The sequence below is a fragment of the Perognathus longimembris genome, chromosome 5 (genome assembly GCF_023159225.1).
Source record: "Perognathus longimembris pacificus isolate PPM17 chromosome 5, ASM2315922v1, whole genome shotgun sequence".
Lineage (NCBI taxonomy): Eukaryota > Metazoa > Chordata > Mammalia > Rodentia > Heteromyidae > Perognathus > Perognathus longimembris.
Genome location: NC_063165.1, coordinates 49,061,729 through 49,085,055, shown reverse-complemented (window position 1 = coordinate 49,085,055; position 23,327 = coordinate 49,061,729). Strand labels below are relative to the sequence as shown.

Here is a 23,327-nt window from a genome sequence, read left to right as displayed (position 1 = left end):
CTGGCCGCAAGGTGGCGGTATGCAGCAGCGCATAGCCCTCCAGTTGTCTGCTCGAGGTGGTGGTGGTTCCGGGAGCCACTCTGCTGGGGAAAGCCTCCATCTGGCAGTTCAGCAGATACTATTCTGAAGGCCAGACGGAGGAACTCTTTCTCACCTCTTCAGCCTCTCGCCAAGGTTTTGCAATCTTCCAGACGCCAGCCCAACACTCGGTGCTAGTACTTTCCATGCTCTGCGGCTTCTCTGTTGTAGCACAGCACTCTGCTCCTGAAATCCAGGTTAACTCTCACCCTGTGTCACTTTCTCCAGAAAGGCTTTCCTAGGCACCCCAGAAAGCATCCTCTTAACATCCTGTAGTCCCTAACTGCACCTACTTATCAACCAGTCTTTTCTGAGCACCTGTATTTATTTGTTCAGGCATTGTTCTGGGGGCACCACAGTAAGCAGCTCAGACAGGGACCCAGCTTTCTAGTGAGGATGCAAGCAACAGTTTCATTTCATATGCCAACAAGTGCTGTTAAGAAACTGAATGGGGCTTGGGAGGGGTTAACTCAGTGGTAAATCCCTTGTCTAGCACATGAAAGGCCCTGGATTTGATCCTTAGCACCACAAGAGAAAAAGGAAAAAACATCAAAGAAAATGAGCAGAGTATAGGACTAGAGAAGGGCAGAAGGGGTACTTCCTAAGCCATATGGTCAAGGAGGCCTGTGAGGCTCTGATGAGCCAGGTAAGAATGTTTCAGGCAGGTGACAGGTAGGACATCAAGTACAAGGGCTGGGCTAATCAAGAAACAGCAAGATAGTCTGCATGGCTGACAGTGGGCAAGGGACATGACACAAGGTCTCTAAGGGTAAGGAATAAACATTTTATTCTGACAATGACATTGAACTGTGTGTGTGTGTCTGTGTGTCTGTGCATGTGTGCTAGTCCTAGAGTTTGAACTCAGGTCCTGGGCACTGTCCCTGAGCTTCTTTGTTCAAGGCTAACCCTCTACCACTTGAGCCACAGCTCCACTTCCAGCTTTTTGGTAGTTAATTGGAGATAAATAGTCTCACAGACTTCTTTCCCAGACTGATTTTGAACTGTAAACCTCAGATCTTAGCCTCCTGAGTAGCTAGGATTATTGGCATGAGACACTGGCACCTGGCTGTCATTGAACTCTTCATTGCTTGTTTAGTTATCTGCAGTCTCCCTTCAGGAAAGCCTATGTTTTGCTCACTATAGCATGTGTGAGCCTGTGTGTGTGTGTGTGTGTGTGTGTGTGTGTGTGTGCACATGAGCATGTGTGAGTAAGTGCTCCATGGCCGAGAAGGCAACTGAAGTAATTGCATTTCCCTGCATTGCAAGGAGAGGGTTCCTCAATGTACTCACTTATCTGTGTCTCAGGGCCCACTGAAGTGTACAGGAAATCCACAAGTTTGCTCTCAAGAGCAACAAATGTGCACACACACACACACACACACACACACACTCTTTCTTTCATCCCCTAGTGCCGGGCTCGGGTCGCCTCCCCTGGCGCGGGGGGGTCAGGCTCTCCTCTTATTCTAATCGCTCCCTTTCTCACCCTCTCCCCTGGTCACCCGACCCGCAGGTAAGGCCAGAGTGGAGTGGGGGGCTCAGGAAAGACCTCAGGTGCACGCGGACGTACGAGATCGCTTTACCTCCCTCCTTACCCTGGAAGAAAGCCAGGCGTACGCGGATCTCGGAGACGCTTCAAGAACAAATCTGATTTAATAAGGGAGTGGCTAGCAGTTGATATAGTAGGGGGCGACGAGAGAAGGGGTGATCGACCAAAGAGCTGGCGATAAGCTGACGAGCTTGTCATAGGACCCCCCATGAGCTAACATCACTTGCTTAGCACCACCCCAGGGGGAAAGCCCAAGAGAATGGGGAGCACATGGGCTGGCAAGAAAGTTGGGGGGCTGTTAGCAAAGCCAGTTCTTCTGGTTCCTGACCCAGAGAATTGTGGCCTGCTTCCGCATTCCCCCAGGGCTAGGGGAAGGGCGGGTTTCAGGAGCGCTCTCCATTGCCCTTCCCCCTCAAGGCCAAAGCTGAACCCCAACACCCTAGGATAGGGGAAACAAGATCCTAGTGCTAACAAGAAGTATAGCCTGCCCTCTCACCCAAGTTGGAGCCTAAAGAATAATTATTACTCCAGATTACTGCTAAGCCAGGTAGACCTGACACAGAGACAATAATTCACTATGTTTGAACCAACATGGGTAGGGGCTTCCTTCGGTTAGAATACTTTTCCATATATTTCTCCCTGCAGTTTCTCTGTCAAGGCTAAATTCTTAAGTAACTGTATTTATTAATGATCTGCCAGTTGAATCACTTTTAATAGAGTTTCTTTGCCTAATGATTTGTTTATTTAACTGGAGACACACTGGGCCTGTTAAAGGCACCTAAGGACGTAAAGTGTGGGTGAGTTAAAAAAAAAAGAATAAAAATAAGATTTAATAAGAACACTAATTAGAGTATTTGTTTTGATGAAGAGCCTCTGATGAAGACAATAGGGATTTAGCCAGGCACTCACCATGAGAACATCAGAGGTGCAGGTCATCTTCAGATCAGCACAAGCACAGTGGGCTGGCTCTCAGTCACCTACTTGGCTCTTTCCCAGTTATACACAGGTGCTGGGGATACTCTACAATCTGTCCAGTCAGTCAAAGGCATGGACTCCTCTCTCTAGGAACTATGAACACTGACAGCTTTTTTCCCCCCTGTGCCCATACTTGGGCTTGAACTCAGGGCCTCATGTTCTCACTTGGCTTTTTCACTCAAGGCTGGCACTCTACCATTTGAACTACAATTCTATGTTCTTTTGTTGGCTCACTGGAAGTGGGAATCTTACAGACTTTCCTGCCCGGCTGGCTTCAAACCTCAGTCCTTAGATCTCTCAGCTCCTGAGTAGCTAGAGTTTTCACTAGCACCTGAATTGACAACTTTTTAAATCCTTATGCTGGCTAAGGAGAAATGTACTGAAGGAGAACAAGCATTGGTTTAAACTTGCCCCCCTTTTTTTAATATCCTAAGAATCTTAGCTCACACAAAACATCTGTCTGCAATCAATTTAATCTCCAAGAAGTCAAGCAGTCTATTAAATGTTAAGACAACATGTAAGTGATATTTTTGTTTATACAGGTTTGAGGCTGGGGTAGGATTTGTGTCACACGCGGGCCCTTCTCATTACAGAGTTGTGGTCATAGAAGTACCCATATTGGCATAGAACCTAGAACTGAAGCCTCACTTTACTAATTGGACAATTACAGAGATGCTAGCTGTCTAATTCTACAGCCACGGTGGGTCAAGCTACCATTTTCTGGCTAGGAGAACTTGGTCAAGAATGCTGTTGGGCACATAGCCTCGTTTTCCAAATGGCAAAGTGTGCACCGTCTTGATAGTGATGGAGAGTGTGGTTTCCTGGCCTCGCTGATGGGAACATTGGGTGGTTTGGACATGCTACCTTTCTGTTAGGCCCATTATAACTTCTAAGACCATAGGAAGGCTGCAGTTGCCGTGAGCTCTGCCTCCCATCAAGCAGTCCCATCATTACCGATTGGAAATCTTTTTTGGGATGTCATGTTCTTTTCATTCTCTGCCTTGCACATTTCTCTCCCTATTTATTTCTTGGTTTGTGGAGAATTCAGTGGGAGAAAGGAGGACCAAATGAGAACCAGTCTATGGGAGAAGAATCATTTTTTAAGTCCATAAAATTAGCCCTTTTTCTGACTTTCCAAGGAGGTTCTGTGGGTTATGAGACAAAGTTTTGTTGAAAGGAAATTTGGATGCCTCCCTGGGGCCTTACAGCTTGCCAAGTGCCATGGAAATGGGAATTTAGGAAGGGGCTGGGTTGCTCTTCAGCTGAACTGAAGGAGCCTGCCTTTAATGAGTCCTGGAACTTTGGAAAAAGAGGAGACCTATCCTGGATTCCTAGACTCTGCGCACCAAATAAAGAGGGGAGGATTGGCTTCAAGAATGCCCTGTTTGATGGTTTACTAAACTTCCATAGAATAACAGGGTATGTGAGAAAGCAGATTTGCTGTTGGAATGGTATTTTGCACTAGTAACCAAGGAAAATAGCTCATGTTCAAAGACTGTAGAGAATCTTCAGTAGATCCAAGATAAAGGCAAGCACATGGGTGGGATGAAAGAAAGCCATTTATGTTAGTGTACAGGGAGACACTGCATTTAGGCTCAGCCATAGAACTAAGCCATAGGAGGTTCTAAATGTCAAGTCTAAGAGGAGCAAAGGCCTCACTTGTGGCTGGGGATTGAAGAACAGGTTACACTAATTATTGCTTTACAATTAATACCAAAGTAACATACTCTTCCCAGTCAATGTGGCTATTTAAAGCTTCCTCTAAGTAAGATGTTTCCAGCCAGGTACCATGGCTCACACCTGTAATCATAGCTACTTAGAAGGCTGAGATCTGAGGATCATGATTTGAAGCCAGCACAGGCTGAAAAAGTCTATGAAATGCTTTGCTCCAATTAACTACCAAAAATTTGGAAGTGAAGCTGTGGCTCAAGTGGTAGAGTGCTAGCCTTTAAGTGGAAAAAGCTAAGGAACAGTGCCCAGGCCTTAAGTTCAAACCCCAGTACCAGCATCAAAAAACAAAAAGTTTCCAAAATGTCATACTGCCTTTGTTTTTTAAACTAAAACCACAGTAAATTAGTGTTTTTAAAAAGACACATTGTTTCAAGAGAAAAAGTTTAATGTTTGGAAAAGCTGGCTTGCTTTACTTAAATTTCATACAATTATACTTTTGGATTAACTACAAGTAAAAGAAATGATCAGAGAGGTTAAGTCAGCTACCTACAGTAACCCAGCCAATGGGCAGCAGAACTTGGCCTATAAATCATGCAGAACATCTAAGTCATTTGTTTGATGCTTTGGCTATACTAGAGCAAAAAATTATTGTTTAATGATTAGGAATGGTCTTAATAAACAACTCTCAATGAGTCCAAAAGTAGAACAAAAGTAGCCAGGGAGGAGAAACTGTGTAATATCATAAAGGGAAAAGGTGGGGGGTGGGGCGCACATGCTTTTCCCACCTTCCTACTCTTATTTCCTTTTTCTCTTTTCTCCTCTCTCCCTCTCCTCTCTTTTTTCCCTCCCCTCCCTCCTCCTCTCCTTCCTTTCCCCTCCTCCCCTCCCTTTGTCAAGTCCTAGCACCAAGTACTTAGTACCTTAGTCTCCACAGTACCATGTTCACATGGCCAAGTGCTGCTTTGTGAGCAGCAGTTTATTCTTCAGCTTAGTTCCTGTCCTTTCCACAAAGGATAGGCCTGAGCCTTTCTTTCCCTTCTCTCAAATGGAAAGTGACAGTCATCTTAGTGAGAGAGACAATGAGTGACTAGAGAGCCACCGGCTAGTCCAAAGCCCCAGAGCAACAAACAATTCACATTAGATCTTTAGTCCTAGGCCAGTAGTAGAGAAGACAGCTCTTCTGTGCTCCAGAGTTATATGCAGTGCTTCTTTGGGCTTGTTCTCAGCAGAGAGCAGGACGCGACACTGTGGGAAAAGCCTGGGATATATTTGGTTTGCCTCCTTGGAGCTGGGTAGCCAGTCTGTCACCAGGTCCCACAACTCTCCCTTGCTGTTTATGTGCCCTGCAAGGCCAGTGCTCACCTCCCCAGATGAGGAAGACATAGGATCCCCCAGACAGAGATGCTGGGGGGCCTCTGGCCTCCAAGTCCGACCTCCTGCCCCCTTCACCAGGGCCTTGAACCACCACTGGACAAGACCAAAGTGAACAGACTACACTAGATTTGCACATCTCTGGGCTAACTGTTGGCCCTGGGCACATTTGCCATACAGAAAGCTCTCTCTGGATTTCCATACCTTGCCTTTGTTCTCAGCTGGGCAGAGAGAAGGCACCCAGACCAGAATGCAGCCAGTTGTGTCCCTCCGCCCTGCTGGGCACTGCAGCCCCAGGGGCACAGGGAGCCCCCCTTCCTTCAGAGTCCCAGCTCTGCTGCGGAATGGGAGAAATGTTTTCCTAACTTAATCTCAGTGGCAGCTGTTAAATTCCTTTTCTGTGGAACATCCTGGTTTAGAAAACTTGTCTCCTTGTAGTTATCATAAGGTTGAGTTTGCCCAATCTAAAACTCAGTAGAGACACTAAGCCTGGCAGTATACACTTATAATCCTAGCTACTGAGGGGGCAGAGATAGGAGGATTGCAATGTGGGATCACAGTCAACCCAGGCAAAAAATCTAAGACCCTATCTGAAAACCAAACTAAAGCAAAAAGGGCTTAAGGGATGATTCAAAATAGAGATTCAATAAAGAGCTTGCCTAATAAACAAGACCCTAGTTCAAACCCCAGTACCTCCAAAAATCACTTGCAGTAGAGTTAGGCAAGTCAAAAACAATTTATTTTCATACTTATGTGCTAGATAATGCACTGGTTGTTTTACATGTTATTGCTTTTAATTACCTCAGAGCCCTGCTATGTTATATATATATATGGTGCATATGACATTTATCACCATTATATTATTATCAATAATTGATGCTTACTACATAATCACATTAGAGTACAGAACACTGAGGCCGGGGAAGGGTGAGTAGACTTGCTTCAGATCACATGACCAGAGCCATGAGTTCAGAACACCAGTTTCCTCCTTCTTTCCCTTTTCTCTTGCAGTACTTTGGTTTGAACATAGGACCTTGTTTTTGCCAATTGAACCACACTGCCAGCTCTTCTTACTTCACCTAAGTCCATGCAAGTGTGAGCATAAACTGATGCAGACCCCATAGGCCACAGATGAATTGGCATGAATTGTTTGGCTTTGGAAAGAAATTAAATACACACACATAGAGGAAGAACTGGGGCAGAGGTGAGAAGTGTGCATAATTATTAGATAGTTTCAAGTGAAACTATCTACAAGTGAGAACAGTATAAGACAAGTGGCCACAAATGTGGTCCAGGTGATGACCATCTCAGGATCATGACCACCTCAGGATAGTTAGGCAGTGCCTAGTCATCAGGAAGGCACTGTTACCTGGGGGCTGGATACCTAATGCTCTTATCACCAGATGTGGTTCATCTGCCCATCCTCCATGGATTCAAGGATGGGTGCAGGAGAAGGGCTCAGCACAGAGCCATAAAATGAAGGCAGAGGTACAAGGCTTGTATCCTGCTTTTAGTTAACTTGTGGCCCCAAGTAAGGAGTCTGTGCTTTTCAGCTAAAGCAGTTTGGAAGTACTTGTCATCGTCTCACTCCCAGCAAAGTGGGGCTAGGGTGGGGTTCCAGGAGTCTAATTTAGGGCTGCTGAAAGGAAGCCACTTACCTGGAACTCAAGATCCATCTGGATCCTTAATTCCAATAAGGTGAATGTTTGGGTTCCTGCCTTCCTTTTCTTCCTTCCTTCCTTCCTTCCTTCCTTCCTTCCTTCCTTCCTTCCTTCCTTCCTTCCTCCCTCCCTCCCTCCCTCCCTCCTTCCCTCCCTCCCTTCCTCCCTTCCTTCCTTCCTTCCTTTTTCCCTCCCTTCTTCCCTCCCTTCCTTCCTTCATTCCTTCCTACTTTCCTTCTTTCCTTTCTTTCTTCCATTTTTTTTTCTTTTGCTAGGATTAGATCTTGAACTTAGGACCTTACACTCTCACTTGCCTTTTTTGCCCAGGGTAAAAAAGAGCCACACCTCCACTTCCTGCAGTGTGTATATGGGACTGTTGGCCTGTTTGCTTGCCTCAAGAAAGATAAAAAGGTTTGAATGGTCAGGTGACTCAGCTGCTCACTAGCCTGAATTGAGGGTGGCCATGGTGTACATAAATTACTCTATGCTTGCTGGGAAAGTTCAATACAAGCAGGAACTTCAATCTGCAGTTCTGGGAACAGGTTCATTCTGAATGTTTAATTCCGGTCTTTTTATTCTTTTCATAGGGTTTTAGAGAGGAAGTAGAGCTATAGGCAATGGTGACCTTGCTGGGGGAGGGAGGGGTTTGCACAACGTCAGTCCCTCTCATCTCCTCCTGAGGAGATGCAGCAAAAGTTGAATTCCAGTTCACTTTGTGATATATCCTCTAGTGTTATGTGTGTGTGTAGGTGTGTGTATGTGTGTGCATGCACATGCCAATACTGAAGCTTGAACTTGTGTTCTTGTGCTCTCACTTGACTTTGTCTTAGCTCATAGCTGGTACTTTATTACTTGAGTCATGCTTCCAGTCCAGTTTTTTGTTTTTTGGCTGGTGAAATGGAGATAGAGTCTCATGGCTTTTCCCCCCAAATGGCTTCAAACCACAACCTTCAGATCTCAGCCACCTGAATAGCCAGAATTATAGGCAGGAACCTCCCATCACATTTGAATTCTTCTTAGTACTTGCCTTGGGTCACATGAAAATGTCAGTAGTCCTCAGGTGAGGGCCCAGGCTTGTATGTTACTTTTGCTGCTAATAAGCCTACCAAGTAACAGTGCCCAGACAGTAAGTCATTCTAGATCCTACAAGTGATATTCTTGATAACGAATATAATGGTCCTTGGCTTATGATGGCTCAAGTTATGATTTTCAATCTTATGATGGTGAAAAATAAATATACCTCCAATGAAATCCATACCTCCTGTTTTGAATTTTGATCATTCTCTTGGGACAGTGGGGGCAAATGACAGCTCCCACTCAGCCTTGAGATTCTGAGGGTGAACAGAAGAGCTGCCAGTTTGGACTGTGTTGTCAAGCTAGAGGTTGATGGATGTATTCCATGTATTTTATTTTATTTTGCCAGTCCTGGGCTTGAACTCAGGGCCTGAGCACTGGTCCTGGCTTCTTTTTACTCAAGGCTAGCACTCTGCCACTTGAGCCACAGCGCCACTTCTGGCCGTTTTCTGTATATGTGATGCTGGGGAATTGAACGCAGGGCTTCAAGTATACAAGGCAAGCACTCTTGCCACTAGCCCATATTCCCAGCCCCAGGCCAAAATAATTCTAAGGAAAAAAGAGACTGTACCCTAGTCCAGTCTAATTTATCCCAGCCCCTATCCCATGTATTTTTGATTATAGCACTTTCAGCTGATGATGAGTTTACAGGATTGTAGTCTCACTGTGAGTCAAAGAGGGCCTGTGGTTGCATATGGAAGTTCAAATATTATCTCCAGACCTCTCCAAAGGTCTGGGATGGCAGGACCTTTAGAGACTGATGAGGACGTGGAGCTTCAAGAGGAGAGAGGGCCGACCACACCTAGATTTCAGCATAGCACCAGCTTTCTCCCCTGCAGCTCAGGCAGATATGGGCTTTCAGGGCCCAGCAAGCTCCCTCATGGGATGGGGACAGCAGCTCCCAGGACACCCTCGCCCACCTATCTCATTTCCTCCAGGGGCTCCCAGGAAGTACATGTAGGGTTTTAGATTCCAGAGGCAAGATCCCACAGAGTGACTTGGATCTGGGAAGAACCAAGAGAGAGTGGCATCTGCATACCAACTGCCATTGGCTTGAAGGACATGAGCTGCAGTTTGGATGTTTCCACAACACCTAGGAATCTGAGTCCATCTGTGTAGAGCTCTATGAGGCTGGAGCCCTGGCTGGAAGCAAAGAGGCAGGAACAGGGAGTCCTCTGGAGAGATGAAAACATTTTGTCCTCAAGCCTTCCCAGTCTGTGCAAGACAGGAAATTCCTCAAATCTCCTGAGACAGCCAGCTTTCTTGACCACTGCAGTCCACTGAGGATGGATCTGTGCATTTTCAATACTCCCCCCGCCCTCCCGCCCAGCCCACTCCCAAGGCCTCTGCCAGCACTCTTGGCTGCCCTGTCAACATTTGGTATATGGGAGAGCCTCGTCTGTGGCCATGCCACCAGGGGCTCAGCCCTCCTGACTGCACCTGTTTTGGAGAAGTATCCCAACCCCTACCCCCAGGGCTCTCCTGGCCTCTTGAGGCAGCTTTCCCAGACTCTCCCTTTTTCTCCCTCTCTTCCCCCTTTCCACACGTTCAGAGACTGGGCTGTGAGAGCTTTGCAATTGTTTTCAGTGGCTACAAATAAAACTTCAGTGACATGTTTGGAGTTAAACCAGGGGTCCCGCTTCCTGGAGAAGGTTTGGTGTTTGATTCCCTGTGCTGAGAACACAAGATCAACAGTCCTTATCCCAGAAAACTTTGATGTTAAGTTAGACATATTCTATGAGTATGTTTTCTGTTAGTGTAAAAAAAAAATCTCCAAGGCTAGATAGTTTGTAAAGAAATAGTTAAGTTTTTTAAAGTAGGTAGCCGGTAAAGGAGAACGCCACACGGTATTCAGGCAGGAGAGAAAGTTTATTACCGAACTGCTGGCCTGTGGCCAAGATGATCCATGGCCGGAGAGAAGGACTGACCCCCACCCAGCCCTGCCTTATCTAGGGCAGGGGCAAGGGGTGTGGCCAGGTGGATTAAGATGTGACCTCAGGGAAAGGGTAGGTAACTGCCTCCAGGTCTGCTGGTACCCAGGTTAACTGGGTGGAGACTTAATGAGGTGGGGGCATCTACATGGAGCCTTCCAGGGACGGACCTTACAGAAATGAGATTCATTTTGACTCATAGTTATGAAGGCCAAAGAGCATGGCACGGACATGAGCTTCAAGTGAGAACACCCTTTGGTATCATGTCATGACTACTAAGTAGGAAGAGGAAGTGGTTCATGCAAAAGAAGGGCATGGGAGAGAAAGACTGAGGAGGTGCCAGGCTCACTTGAAACAATTCATTCTCGTGGCAATTAATTCCACTCTGTAAGACCCAACTCTTTATTTCTTTTCCTCCCAATCTTTATTTCTTTTCCTCCCAATCATGGAATTTGAAGTCAGGACCTTGTGCTTACTAGACAGGTTCTGTACCACTTTATTTTCCAGATAGGATCTTATTGCTTCGGGGGCGGTGGGGGGGGGGGCGGGGGACGGGACTAGCTTCAAACCATGATTCTTCAGATCTCCATATACCAAGTCGCTTGGTTTACAGGCATGAACCTGAGAGAGGATGAATGAAAATCCACATAACCATACTTAGTTTGGGGGGAAGACAGTACAATAATCACTTCGTGAAGGTAATGGCCCCCTGGCCTAATCACCTTTCAGAGGCCCATCCTCCAGCACCACTGTATTGGGAGTCAAATTTTAATATGATGAGCTAGGCTCTGTGATTCTTCACAAGCCTATCATAGACCTAGCATAGCCTTTCATTCTGAATTCAGTCCCCAGAAGATAGAGATAGATAGATTTAGATATATAGATAGATATTAAAATTTTAACTTAAGTTTTCATGTGTTTAAAGTACAGCACTAGCTCTCGTAGTCTTAAGCTCCACATCTACAAAACCACAGAAGAGGAAGAAAAACAAAACAAAACAAACCCTAAAAGGTACTTATTGAAAGTCAAGGGGCTGGGAATATGGCCTACTGGTAGAGTGCTTGGCTCTCATACATGAAGCCCTGGGTTCAATTCCTCAATACCACATCTATAGAAAAAGCCAAAAGTGGTGCTTTGGGAGGAAGAAAAACAAAACAAAAACAAACCTTAAAAAGTACTTATTGAAAGTCAAGGGGCTGGGAATATGGCCTAGTGGTAGAGTGCTTGCCTCTCATACATGAAGCCCCAGGTTCAATTCCTCAACACCACATCTATAGAAACAGCCAGAAGTGGTGCTGTGGCTCAAGTGGTAGAGTGCTAGCCTTGAGGAAAAAAGAAAGAAAGAAAGAAAGAAAGAAAGAAAGAAAGAAAGAAAGAAAGAAAGAAAGAAAGAAAGAAAGAAAGAAAGAAAGAAAGAAGGAAGGAAGGAAGGAAGGAAGGAAGGAAGGAAGGAAGGAAGGAAGGAAGGAAGGAAGGAAGGAAGGAAGGAAGGAAGGAAGGAAGGAAAGAAAAGAAAGTCAAAGCCACCTGGCTGACAGGACAAAGGGCAGATTGAATCTGAGCACTGAGTGCTGGAGTGGTTCGATGTGAAGTAGACAGCCTTTATCTCCTGGAGGCAGCGTTGAGGCCCAGTTTAGGGGAGGACCCTACGAGTGGGAAAAGACTCATTGTGAATCCATCTCCACAGAGAACTGCATAGGAATGAATCGACTAGGCCTGTACTCCAAAATCACTCTGGTTTTCATCTTTCACTAGCAGCTACAGCTCCTCCCTCAATCAGTCAGAGACTGCTTTTCTGTTTCCTCTCAGTTTTTGTTGAGGTACTATTGGTGTACAGTAAGCAGCATATATTTAAGGTGCTTAATTTGATGAGTCTTGATATATATATACACACTTGAAACCTTTCTCTTCATCTAAGAAATGAACATCTCCATCACCCTCAAACATTTCCTACTGCCCCTGTGTAATCCAACTCCCCACCCCTGCTCCCAGCATCCACTGATAGCAATCACTGTGCTTGGGTTTTTGTTTGGTCTTTCTTCTTCTTCTCTTTTCTGTGTGTGATGCTAAGGAAGGAATCCATGGCCTTACTTGTACTAGGCAAGTACTCTATCACTGAGTTACATGCCAGTCCTGTAGTGTTGTTTGAGAAAAGGTCTATGAAACCCAGGCTAGTCTTGAACTTGTGATTCTTCTGCTTCAGCATTCCAAGTGCTGGATTACAAGTGTGTGCCACAATTCCCAGCTTTTGTTTATTAAAAAATCAAAATAAAATAGTTAGCCACTGGTGGCTCACACCTGTCTATAATACTAGCTTCTCAAGAGGCTGAGATCTGAGGATCATGGTTTGAAGCCAGCCCAGGCAGAAAGGCTTGTGAGGCTCATATCTTCAAATAACCACCAAAAAAGCTAGAAGTGGAGCTGTGGCTCAAATGGTAGAGCACCAACTTTGAACAAAAAAGCTCAGATACAGCTCCAAGTACTGGCACAAAAAAAAGGGAGGAGGAGAAGGGGGAGGAGGAGGAGGAGGAGAAGGAGGGGGAGAAAGAGGAGGAGTAAGAAGAGGAGGAGGAGGAGGAGGAAGAGGAGGAGGAGGAGGAGGAAGAGGAGGAAGAAGAGGAGGAGGAGAAGGTGGAGGAGGAAGAAGAGGTGGAGGAGGAGGAGGAGGAGGAAGTGAAAATGGGGCCTGAGGTTTATGGATCAAGTAGTATATCATATTTTATGCCATAAATTCAACCCTCAGTGCCACTGAGGTAGAGGAAGAGGGAGGAGAAAGCAAAGGAAAATGAGAAGGAGAAGTTGTTTGGGGACACAGTTCAACATGTTCAGTATCTTAGGTTCAGTCTCCAGCACTGATGGGAGGAAGAAGGAGAAGAGAAGGGAAAGATGAGAAGAAAAAGGAAGGAGCAAAAGGCAGAAGAAAGCAGAATCTCCCTATTTTCTGTGTGTGTGTGATACACATAGATCATCTCTGGGAAGTTGAAGAAGAAAATTGGTTGCCTTGGAGAAAGGCTTGATGGTGGGGAAGATGGGTAGGAGGGAGACTCTGGCACCTTTTGAACTTTGTACCATGTGACTATATCACTTACTCATAAAGGTAAACATGGAAGGGAAACTCTCATAAGACACCAGTTTCCCCAAACCTAGGTCCTCTTGAGGAGCCCAAGACTAGTGTGTGCTCCACAGAGGCTCATCGTTCTGTCCCTATTGCCAAGCAGAGACTGGGGATACATTTTCTTCCTGCACATCTCTAAGACCTCCAAACTCACATCTGTTCGCCAGAACCTGAGCCCAAGCACAGCTGTGTCCCAAATGTCACTGAGCCTGTTGAATGCATGACTGCACGAAGGAATGTTCATACCAGGTTCTGTTGTCCCCACACAGAAAAGAAGAGTGACAGGAAGAGGAGGCACCTGCCCCTGGCTTCCAGCAAGTCTGCCGCACCCGTCTTTCTGCAGGGCCTTTCTGACCTCAAGGTTATGGATGGGAGCCAGGTCACCATGACAGTCCAGGTGTCAGGTCTGTTTCTCTCCTCTAGTCACATTTGCCACTTAGGCACTGTTCCCTAAGGAGCTACATAGATCATTGATCCAGAATCAGCATGGAACTGCCAGGCAATGAACCCAAAGAAGTAGCCTCATCTCTTGGCCTCTCTCTTCTGCTCTCCGGGTAGGACTTTCTGCATTCAAGGTTAAAGGGAGGAAGAAGATGGCTGGAGCTAGTGGGGAGAGCGATTAAAGGGAAAACTGTGTAGCCAGTGCAGCTAGAGGGTTTTGAAGCCAGTTCTTACCCAGAGTGTTTGAGAACTTCCCAACACTCATAGAAGATATTCTTAGTTGCATTTTTGAAGTTTTAAGGTGAAAAGATAGAGCAGAGGGCCTTCTAAAATGGGCAAACAAGATCAGAGAGTTCATGCCTCGCTATGAGCTCTCCCCTTTTTGCTGGAGGTAAGCAGGAAACACTCCAGAAGCCCCTGTCTCAGTACCAGTAGCTAGGGGGAACAGCCAAAGGTGTGGTCGCATGCACCCATAGATTTCATCTCCTGCTCAGTGCTTCCAACAGGTTGCAGATCATTTTACTGGTTGCTTAGTTCCTCTTAAACTGCAGATAATAAAGATGAACTGTGAGAGAACTCGTGGACTTACCTGGGATGGATTCTCAGATGGCCTCCTGTTCCTGTGGCTGGAGTCCATCCTGTGACACCCTAGGCAGTAACTGTGCTCCTTTCCTGGTCCACTCTCTCCATGCCTCTCACTGAATCCTCCAGAGGAAAGTGATCAGAGGTGTTCTGTACTTAGTCTCCAGGGATGTGACGAATACTCTTTAAAACTCTCCAGGGCCTGAAGCCCTGAGCCTATCTTCTGTAACGTCTTCCATCTTGTCTGGAAGCAGAACTAATGGTCAGCTCTTACATCAGAGCAAACTCTTCGTGGTGGCCATTTCTTGATGCCTCTACACATTCCAGAAAAGCAGACTGATAAAACCGACAGCACTATCCACCAGGTACCATAAGCCGGTGTCCTGGAACCACATCTATATGGTAGCAAAACAAAATGCCAACTGTGCTCCTTTCCAGTGATGGCTTGAAGGAAAGTTGCTATGAGGCTCTGCTTGCTGCCTCTGTGTGTGTGTGTGTGTGTGTGTGTGTGTGTGTGTGTGTGTGTGTGTGTGGCGGGACACTGTGTGAAGCAGAGCAGGGACAGGTGCAGTTCAAACCCCCTAATGCAGTTACCAGCATGATGGAGACCTCAGTGTTATCATTGTAAAAACCATGCTTCTCTGCTTTTCTTTTTCATCCCTGAAATTATAATTTCACTTCTAAGTTCTTTCTGGCTTCCCCAAAACTGTTGTTTAATCGTCATAACAGCTGTGTACTAGGTGTGTCTTCTCTGGACTAAATGTCATTCTATTGGATAGCTCAGGAAGATGAGGGTGACCCATTTAGTTCCCCAACAGTCTTGGGATCCCCGCTGTGCAGGTGGGGGAGACAGAGGCCTGCAGCTTGGGAGTGTTTCGTAGAACATGATACACCTGAGATGCACCGTGGCAGCTGGCCAGGGAAGTTCCTCCCTGACAGTGGCTCTGCCCACTTTTTCTGGTTCAGGGAATCCGCCCCCAGAGGTCATCTGGTTTCACAATGGTAATGAGATCCAGGAGTCCGAGGACTTCCATTTTGAACAGAGGGGCGCCCAGCACAGCCTTTGCATCCAGGAGGTCTTCCCAGAGGACACCGGCACCTATACCTGTGAGGCCTGGAACAGTGTTGGGGAGGTCCGCAGCCAGGCTGTCCTCACTGTGCAAGGTGAGCCCAAGCCTCCAGCAGGAGGGCGAGGGATGCTTCTGGGGGCCCCTGCTCAATGCAGTTTGGAGAGGAGGGAGCCATGGGAACCTGACTGGGCCTGCTCAGCCCTGGAAGCAGCTCCTTATCTGCAGTTCAAGCTGAGCAGGCTGCCCTACCAGCCTTGTGAGGCCCCTGCCCTCTCTGGGCTCTGGGTGACAAGCTGCGTAGAATGTTGAGGGAAATCTGCAATGCACTTACCTGGGCAGTTTGGGGGATGGGTTAGGGGCTTATGCATTCTTGCATTTAGAGAGCTTATATCTAAGAGGGAAGGAAAGCTAACCACACACACACATACACACACTTCCTACTCAGGTACTTCTGATGTGGACCATTAACATCCAGCCCAGCACCCCTTCCCTTCAGGGCTCTCTCCCCTTGCTGTGGATATAACAGTTTTGTATTAATATTATCCTTTGGGTAGCAAGCAAGCTGCCTGCCACCTCCACCCCCCACAGCATGGAGTGGATGCTCCGTGACAAAGTGCTCCCCTCTCTAACTTTCCCCTTTGCTAACTTCCAGAGCCCCATGATGGCACCCAGCCCTGGTTCATCAGCAAGCCTCGCTCCGTGACGGCCCCCCTGGGCCAGAGTGTCCTCATCTCCTGTGCCATCGCTGGTGACCCCTTCCCCACTGTGCACTGGCTCCGTGATGGCAAAGCACTCTCCAAGGACAATGGCCAGTTTGAGGTGTTACAGAATGAGGATGTGTTCACCCTGGTGCTAAAGAACGTGCAGCCCTGGCATGCTGGCCAGTATGAGATCCTGCTCAAGTGAGTCTGCATACCGCCCCCCTGGCCCTCACCTCCAATTCCTGCTCCCCTAACCTGTGACTGGGCAGTCAGATGAGGCTCACGTAAGTGTGGGGATTGAGCTTCAAGGTAAATCAAGGGCAGGCTTGGTGTAGCTAATGAGCTTTTGTTTCTTCTACTTGAGTAGCACAGGTATTCACAGAGAACCCACTCGCTGAGCTCAATTCTTCAGGAGCCTCTGTCATACCAAATTCTGGATTTTGCACACCATGTGGTTTAAAGGAGAATGTAAAAGGGGGGGTGGTTAAAGGTAGAAATGTAGGCAGATCCATGGAATGTATTAGATACATGTTGCTACATAACAAAATGCCCTAAGATTCAGCAGTTTGAGACAACAAACAGTTATTACCTCATGGTTTCCATAGGCTGGTGTGTTACTCTATTTCTGGTAAATATAATGACATACCTGAGGCTGGATAATTTTATAATGGAAAGAGGTTTATTGAGCTTATAGTTTTAGTGGTCTAAGGCTAGAGGCTCCATCTGGTGGTGGCTTTTTTTCTGGTTGAGTCTTGGAGTACAGAAGATGTCAGGAGGCATGAATGTTTCCTAATATCTCTCATCTTTTATATATGTTAGTATTCAGTTATAGGGGTTCCATCTTGATGGCTTTATCTAACCTTAGCTCCTCCCAAAGGCTGCACCTACAAACACATCTTAATAACTCCCAGTAGAGATTAAGTTCTAAAACATGAAAACTTGGGGCACACTTAAACCATATCCAGACCAGGGCAGCTGGGAGCTGTACACTTCTTAGCAGCATGGTTTTTTGTTTTTGTTTTTGTTTTTGTTTTTTTGCCAAACCTGGGGTGTGGACTCAGGGCCTGAGTATTGTCCCTGGCTTCTTTTTGCTCAAGGCTAGCACTCTGCCACTTGAGCCACAGCACCACTTCTGGCCATTTTCTGTATATGTGGTGCTGGGAAATTGAACCCAGGGCTTCATGCATACGAGGCAAGCACTCTTGCCACTAGGCCACATCCCCAGCCCATGGTTTTTCTTGTTAAGTGGCAGTCAAGACTCAGGAACTGAGTATCAAAGGCTCAACTGAGACTGGAAGCCCCACTTCCAAGAAGGCTCACTCCTGTGTTGTGGCAGAAAGCCTTGGACCCTTACTCTGTGTCCTCCCCACATTCAATGTCTTCATGACGTAACCACAGGCTTCCTTGAGAGATAGCCATCCAAGAGCGAGCACAAGTCTGAACTGACAATGCCATTTGTGACCTAAGCTCAGACATCCTACACCTCCCATTCACCATTCCCTCTGTTGGGAGTGAACTGGTAAGTATAGCCCACCTTCAGAAAGACAGTAATTAAGGTCCATCTCATGGAGAGAGAAAGATCAAATATAACAGACATTTTAAAACCATCATAAGGCAGTTACATTTCTCTGTTTTACCTTTAAAATACTTCAGCTATTTTTTGTTTGTTTGTTTGGTGCCAGTCCTCAGGCTTGAGCTCTGGGCCTAGGCACTCTCCCTGAGTTTTTTGATCAAGGCTAGTGCTCTACCCCGCTTGAACCATAGTTTCCACTTCCAGCTTTTTGATGCTTAGAGATAAGTGTCTCATGGACTTTCTTGCCTAGGCTAGCTTCAAAGTGCAACGCTTAGATTTCAGCCTCCTCAGTCCAACTCTTAAAATTCTATGCCAACCCTAGATTGGTGGAAACAGAATGCCTGTCCTGCCCTGGGCTTGGTGTGAGCCTTGAAGAGCTCCTGTCTGCACCTGGACCTGGGAGGCTATCCCCTATCCTCAGGGTGGTTAGACCTGCACTGGCTCAGGTTTCTTGCTACTTCGTAAGCTTTCTTTCCAGACTTTATCTAGTCCCCATTCTGAGCCCATCACATTTATGACTTAGAGCTACAAATAGGCTCTGACACCAAGTGCCAGTGGCTCATAGCTGTAAATCTTAGTTACTCAGAAGGCTGAGCTCTGAGAATCACCAGCCCTGGCAGACAAATCTACCAGTGTCTATCTCCAGTTAACCAGCAAAACGAGAGAAGTGGAAGTATAGCTCAAGTGATAGAGGGCCAGCCTTGAGCAAAAAAGCTAAGCAAGAGCACAAGGTCCCAGTACTAATACCTCCCCCCCCCCCAAAAAAAAGGCTCTGTAGTCACATACCATAGCTTCTGCCATAATGGAGCACTGTGACTACAATTATTAAAAATCCCAGTATAGGGGCTGGGGATATGGCCTAGTGGCAAGAGTGCTTGCCTTGTATACATGAGGCCCTGGGTTCGATTCCCCAGCACCACATATACAGAAAATGGCCAGAAGGGGCGCTGTGGCTCAAATGGCAGAGTGCTAGCCTTGAGCAAAAAGAAGCCAGGGACAGTGCTCAGGCCCTGAGTTCAAGGCCCAGGACTGGCCAAAAAAAAAAAAAATCCCAGTATAGAAGACACTGCACAAAAGGAAATTCACTCTACCTGACTCATGCAATCATAATCTCTCTGTACATCACTTCTACAATAACAATAAAATAAAGTAAATTTTTTTTAATTCCAGTATATGCTGGGTGCCAGTGGCTCATACCTATAATCCTAGACTCAGGAGGCTGAGATTTGAGGATTGTAGTTCGAAGCCATCCTGGGCAGGAAAACCCATGAGACTCTTATTTCCAGTTAATTACCAAATATAGTTGGCTCAAGTGGTAGAGCACAAGCCTGGAACAAAAAAGCTCAGGGGCAGTGCCCAGGCCCTGAGTCCAAGCACTAGGACTGGCATACACACACATATACAGAAAGAGAGATAAAGAGAGAGAGAGAGAGAGAGAGAGTGAGGGAGGGAGGGAGGGAGGGAGGAAAGAGAGAGAGAGAGAGAGAGAACAAGATGTCTTATTTGGGCATGTGTTTTATACTTGTATTAGCTAGCATTTGCAGTGTGACAAACCACCCCCCTATTTCATAATCTTTAAAACATAGCCATTTTTAAAGCTATTTATTATTTCTTATTATTTTTAGGTCTATTAAGACATTATGCTAATGTGGGCAGATCTCAGTGGATCTCTACTGACCTCAGTGTCCTACTTGTGATTAGCAGTTGCTATTCTGCCAATTGATGTATTCGATTGCTTTCACGGTTATTATTGGGAAGGTGAATCTACCTCCCAAATAGGAGCCCAAGAACACGTGCCTAGTGAACTCAAGGCTCTGAGTTCAAACCTAAGTACTACCAAAAAAATTAAAAATGGATAGATAGATAGATAGATAGATAGATAGACAGACAGACAAGTAGATATGAGGAGTTCATGCTCCATAGACTGGATGGAAATGGATTCCCTGTGAAAATACTTGCAGATGAGCTTTCTGTACTGAAGTACCTTGAGACAACATTCATGTTAATCAAGCTCAAAATCTATAGGATGAGTGATGGGATGAAAGAAAGGCTGAGCCTTGGCCAATGAGAAAGGATGTGGGTAGTGAACTGACCAAACAAGAAAGGATTGAGCGAAGGAAGTGAGAGCAAAGCAAAGGGCCGTGGGAAGTTTGCCAAACCAGAGATGGGGGTTGCCTTGGGAGGCAGACTGTCTGGGGCCAGCTGGGGACAATCATAAAATTTAGCTTGTCCCAGCTGGAAGGGACTTCAGAGGTTTCCTAGCCTTCTCCACATTGAATGATGGGGGAAACAGGTCTCAGGTCATGGGCTTGCTCATGACCACCCAAAGGCCACCAGCACAGCCTATGTTTGAGCCCTTGTCTTTTGATTTAAGTCAGATGCTCTCCCATTCTTGTAGCCTGGCCTAGGGTGTTCCTCTCCGCTGCTCTGGATCTAGGGAGCTGGAATTTGTACTGGTGTATCCACCCTGACAGCCTTCCCCTTCTCCCCTCTCCTGGGAGGCCATTGCCCTGGCCTTGGCTTTGTCTCCAACTGAAAAGGAACAAGTCAGTGGAAAGTTCTCCTGGGGAGTGTGTGGCAGGGCTGCCAGCACCCTCCTTCCCTCCCACTTTTCTTGTCCCAACAGCAGCCAGACCTGGCCTCAGAGAGAACTTCCTCTCTAAGAGGAAGGCTGGGAGGCTGGGAGAAAACGGCAGGGACCCTGGTAGGAGTAGGGGGTCTTATTGCTCCCTGCTAAGATTATGAGGCAGGGATGAGTAGGTTTCTAGCCCTCCTTCCCTCACACCACCCTCCCTTAACTCCTGTACCAAAAGAGAAACTGGCAAGAAAAGGCAGGACTCCAGGTCAGATGTGGTGGTCTACATCCATAATCACAGCTATTAAGGAGATGGAGGCCAGCCTGGGTAGAGCTAGCAAGACCCTATCTCAGAACAAAACACAAAAAGTCTGGAGGTGGAGTTCAAGTAGTAGAGTGTTTGCCTAGTATATGTGAGGCCTGGATTAAACCCCCAGTATGGAGGAAGGGGATAGGGGGGAGGGGAGGGAGACAAAGCTCTAGATTCCCCTTGAAGCATTTGAAATGTTGGTGCTTTCCAAGACATTGTTTATTTAAGCTAATTTTGCATTAAAATCATCGCACAAGTGGGTGATTTAGGACTGACAGGAGTTACTTGCAAGGTGAGGCCTGAGAGTGAGTTGAACAGAAGACCCTGGGGAGTTTATCTGAGTCCAGACTTCCCACTATGGGGACAGATAATGGTAAATATGGGAGTCTCTACATGCTTCTCCCAACAAGGAGACATTGATATACATCACTTCAGCTCAAGGGACAGGGTTCCACATGACTCAGAGCCTCATGGGATGCGTGGGATAAAGTGAGACCCTCTAGTTAGCATCTGTTCCTGGTTTCTGCATCTAGGTAGGCTGCATTATGCTTGTGACAGGAAGAAATCCGAATGAAGGTGTGAGGATAGGACTACCAGGTAAACATAGCCCTTGGGCCATAATGGAGCCAGACACCAGTGTCTCACACTTGTAATACCTGTTACTCAGGAGGCTAACATCTGAGGATTGCAGTTCCAACCTAATCTGAGCAGGAAAGTCCATGAGCCTCTTTTTTGTTGTTGTTGTTGTTGTTATGGAGCTGGAACTCGGGGTCTGGGCACTGTCCCTGAGCTCTTTTTGCTCATGGCTAGCACTCTACCACTTTGAGCCACAGCACCACTTCTGGTTTCTGGTAGTTTGTTTTTGTTTTTTTTTCAAATTTTTATTATCAAACTGATGTACAGAAAGGTTACAGTTTCATACGTTAGGCACTGGATACATTTCTTGTACAGTTTGTTACCTTGTCCCTCGTACCCCCTTCCCTCCTCCCCCTTTCCCTTCCCCCTGCCCCACGGAGGTGTTCAGTTCACTTATACCAAACAGTTTTGCAAGTATTGCTTTTGTAGTTGTTTGTCTTTTTTTACCCTGTGTCTCTCAATGGTTTCTGGTAGTTAATTGCAGATAAGAGTCTCACTGGCTTTCTTGCCAGAGTTGGCTTTGAACCATGATCCTCAGATCTCAGCCCCCTGAGTACTTGGATTATAGGCATGAGCCACCTGTGCCAGGCTCTTGAGACTCTTATCTCCAGTTAAACACTTAGGAGCTTAGGAGCTGAAAGTAGAGCTGTCACTCAAGTAGTAGAGCACTAGCCTTGAGTACAAAATCTCAGCTACAGTGCTCAGGGCCTGAGTTTAAGCCCTAAGACTAGCACCAAAAAAAGAAAAAAGAAAGAGAGAGAGAGAGAAAAAGGAAAAGGAAAGGTTTAATGATATCTGGTGCCTTTCTGGCAACAACAACAAATAATGATTTTTTTTAAAGTGGCAGTCATGGAAACTCAAGTGTACTATGCAAACCACCGTTCTTAAGGAGTCCCAAATTGTCCCCTTGGGTTGCAGACAGCCCTCTCCATCCTCCCCGACCAAAACGGACCTTTCTTGACTGGGCAGTGCTCACAAACACCAGCAGAGGGCAGCCTTGCAGGCTGGAAGAAACATCTTCAGTCAATGTCTGCAGAAGCCAAGGCCCCAGCCCTTTTCCTGAACAGAGACTTCAGCTGTATTAAGGGACAATAAGCACTTCTGTGTGGTAGTAAAGAATCTGTATACCTCCCCATCTGAAGGAAGAAAAGAAAGGGCCACTCCTGCAGGGAGGGGCTTGTTAGGTTTTTAACATGGAAAGTTCTGATCTCAGGGCATTGGTTGGTGAGGGGAGGTTGGCGTGCAGGAGGAAGAGGAGGAGGAGCAGCAGAAGGAGGGGTAAGTGGAGGAGGGCACCAGTAGAAAAGTGACCCCTCAACATGTTACGTGTCTTTGTAGACAGAGCAGCTCCATCAGAGGCCCTGACAATGCTTGATTCTCCTATTGGGTGACTGATTGATTGTATTATATAATAAACCCACGGGAAAAAATATCCCTACTTCTAGATGTCTATCTTAGCTGCAGTCCAGAGTAATCCTTTTCTCCTTCCTCTTTTTGGAGCAAGAGCTGGGAAAATAAAGAGTGACCATGAGATTAGAGAGCCCTGCCCTAAATCCAAGTTTGGGATGGATGACAGGGTGAAGGCTGTGACCTCCATTGTCCTTGGAGGTCTGCCAGCCCACCACCAAGTCCATGCCTGCCTTGGTGCCCCTCACAGCACTAAGGCCTTTTGGTCCTTCTTGATTCCTTGAATTCTTCAGGAACCGCGTTGGCAAGTGCAGTTGCCAGGTGTCACTGATGCTACAACAGAGCAGCCCTACCAGGGCCACACTGCGGTGAGTGTCCCCAAGAATTGCCCCGCCAAGCCCCTTCCTCTACCCATTCCTTCCCCACGGCCTCTGCAGCCCCAGACATGGACCAGAGGCTGAGGCTGAGGCTGCCAGAGCCAAAGGGAGAGATTGGAAAGGGACTCGGGAGGGAGAGCAGAGGGAAGGAGGGGCGATGTGTGTTTCTTTTTCTTTTTTTGCACACGCCCTTATAAGGCTACTGAAGTCATTACCGATGTAATAAACCAAGT

General features: G+C 46.6%; 1 protein-coding gene across 2 annotated transcripts in view; it reads left to right on the top strand.

Annotated features, from left to right (window-relative positions):
• Positions 1-23,327, top strand: part of Mylk (myosin light chain kinase) — a 192,464-nt gene that overhangs the window by 78,783 nt on the left and 90,354 nt on the right. For both annotated transcript variants that reach the window (XM_048346780.1, XM_048346781.1), the window contains 4 exons: positions 13,692-13,826; positions 15,412-15,609; positions 16,168-16,417; positions 23,011-23,085. In XM_048346780.1, the coding sequence (XP_048202737.1) occupies positions 13,692-13,826; positions 15,412-15,609; positions 16,168-16,417; positions 23,011-23,085 (658 nt within the window). The remainder of the gene's footprint in view (positions 1-13,691; positions 13,827-15,411; positions 15,610-16,167; positions 16,418-23,010; positions 23,086-23,327) is intronic.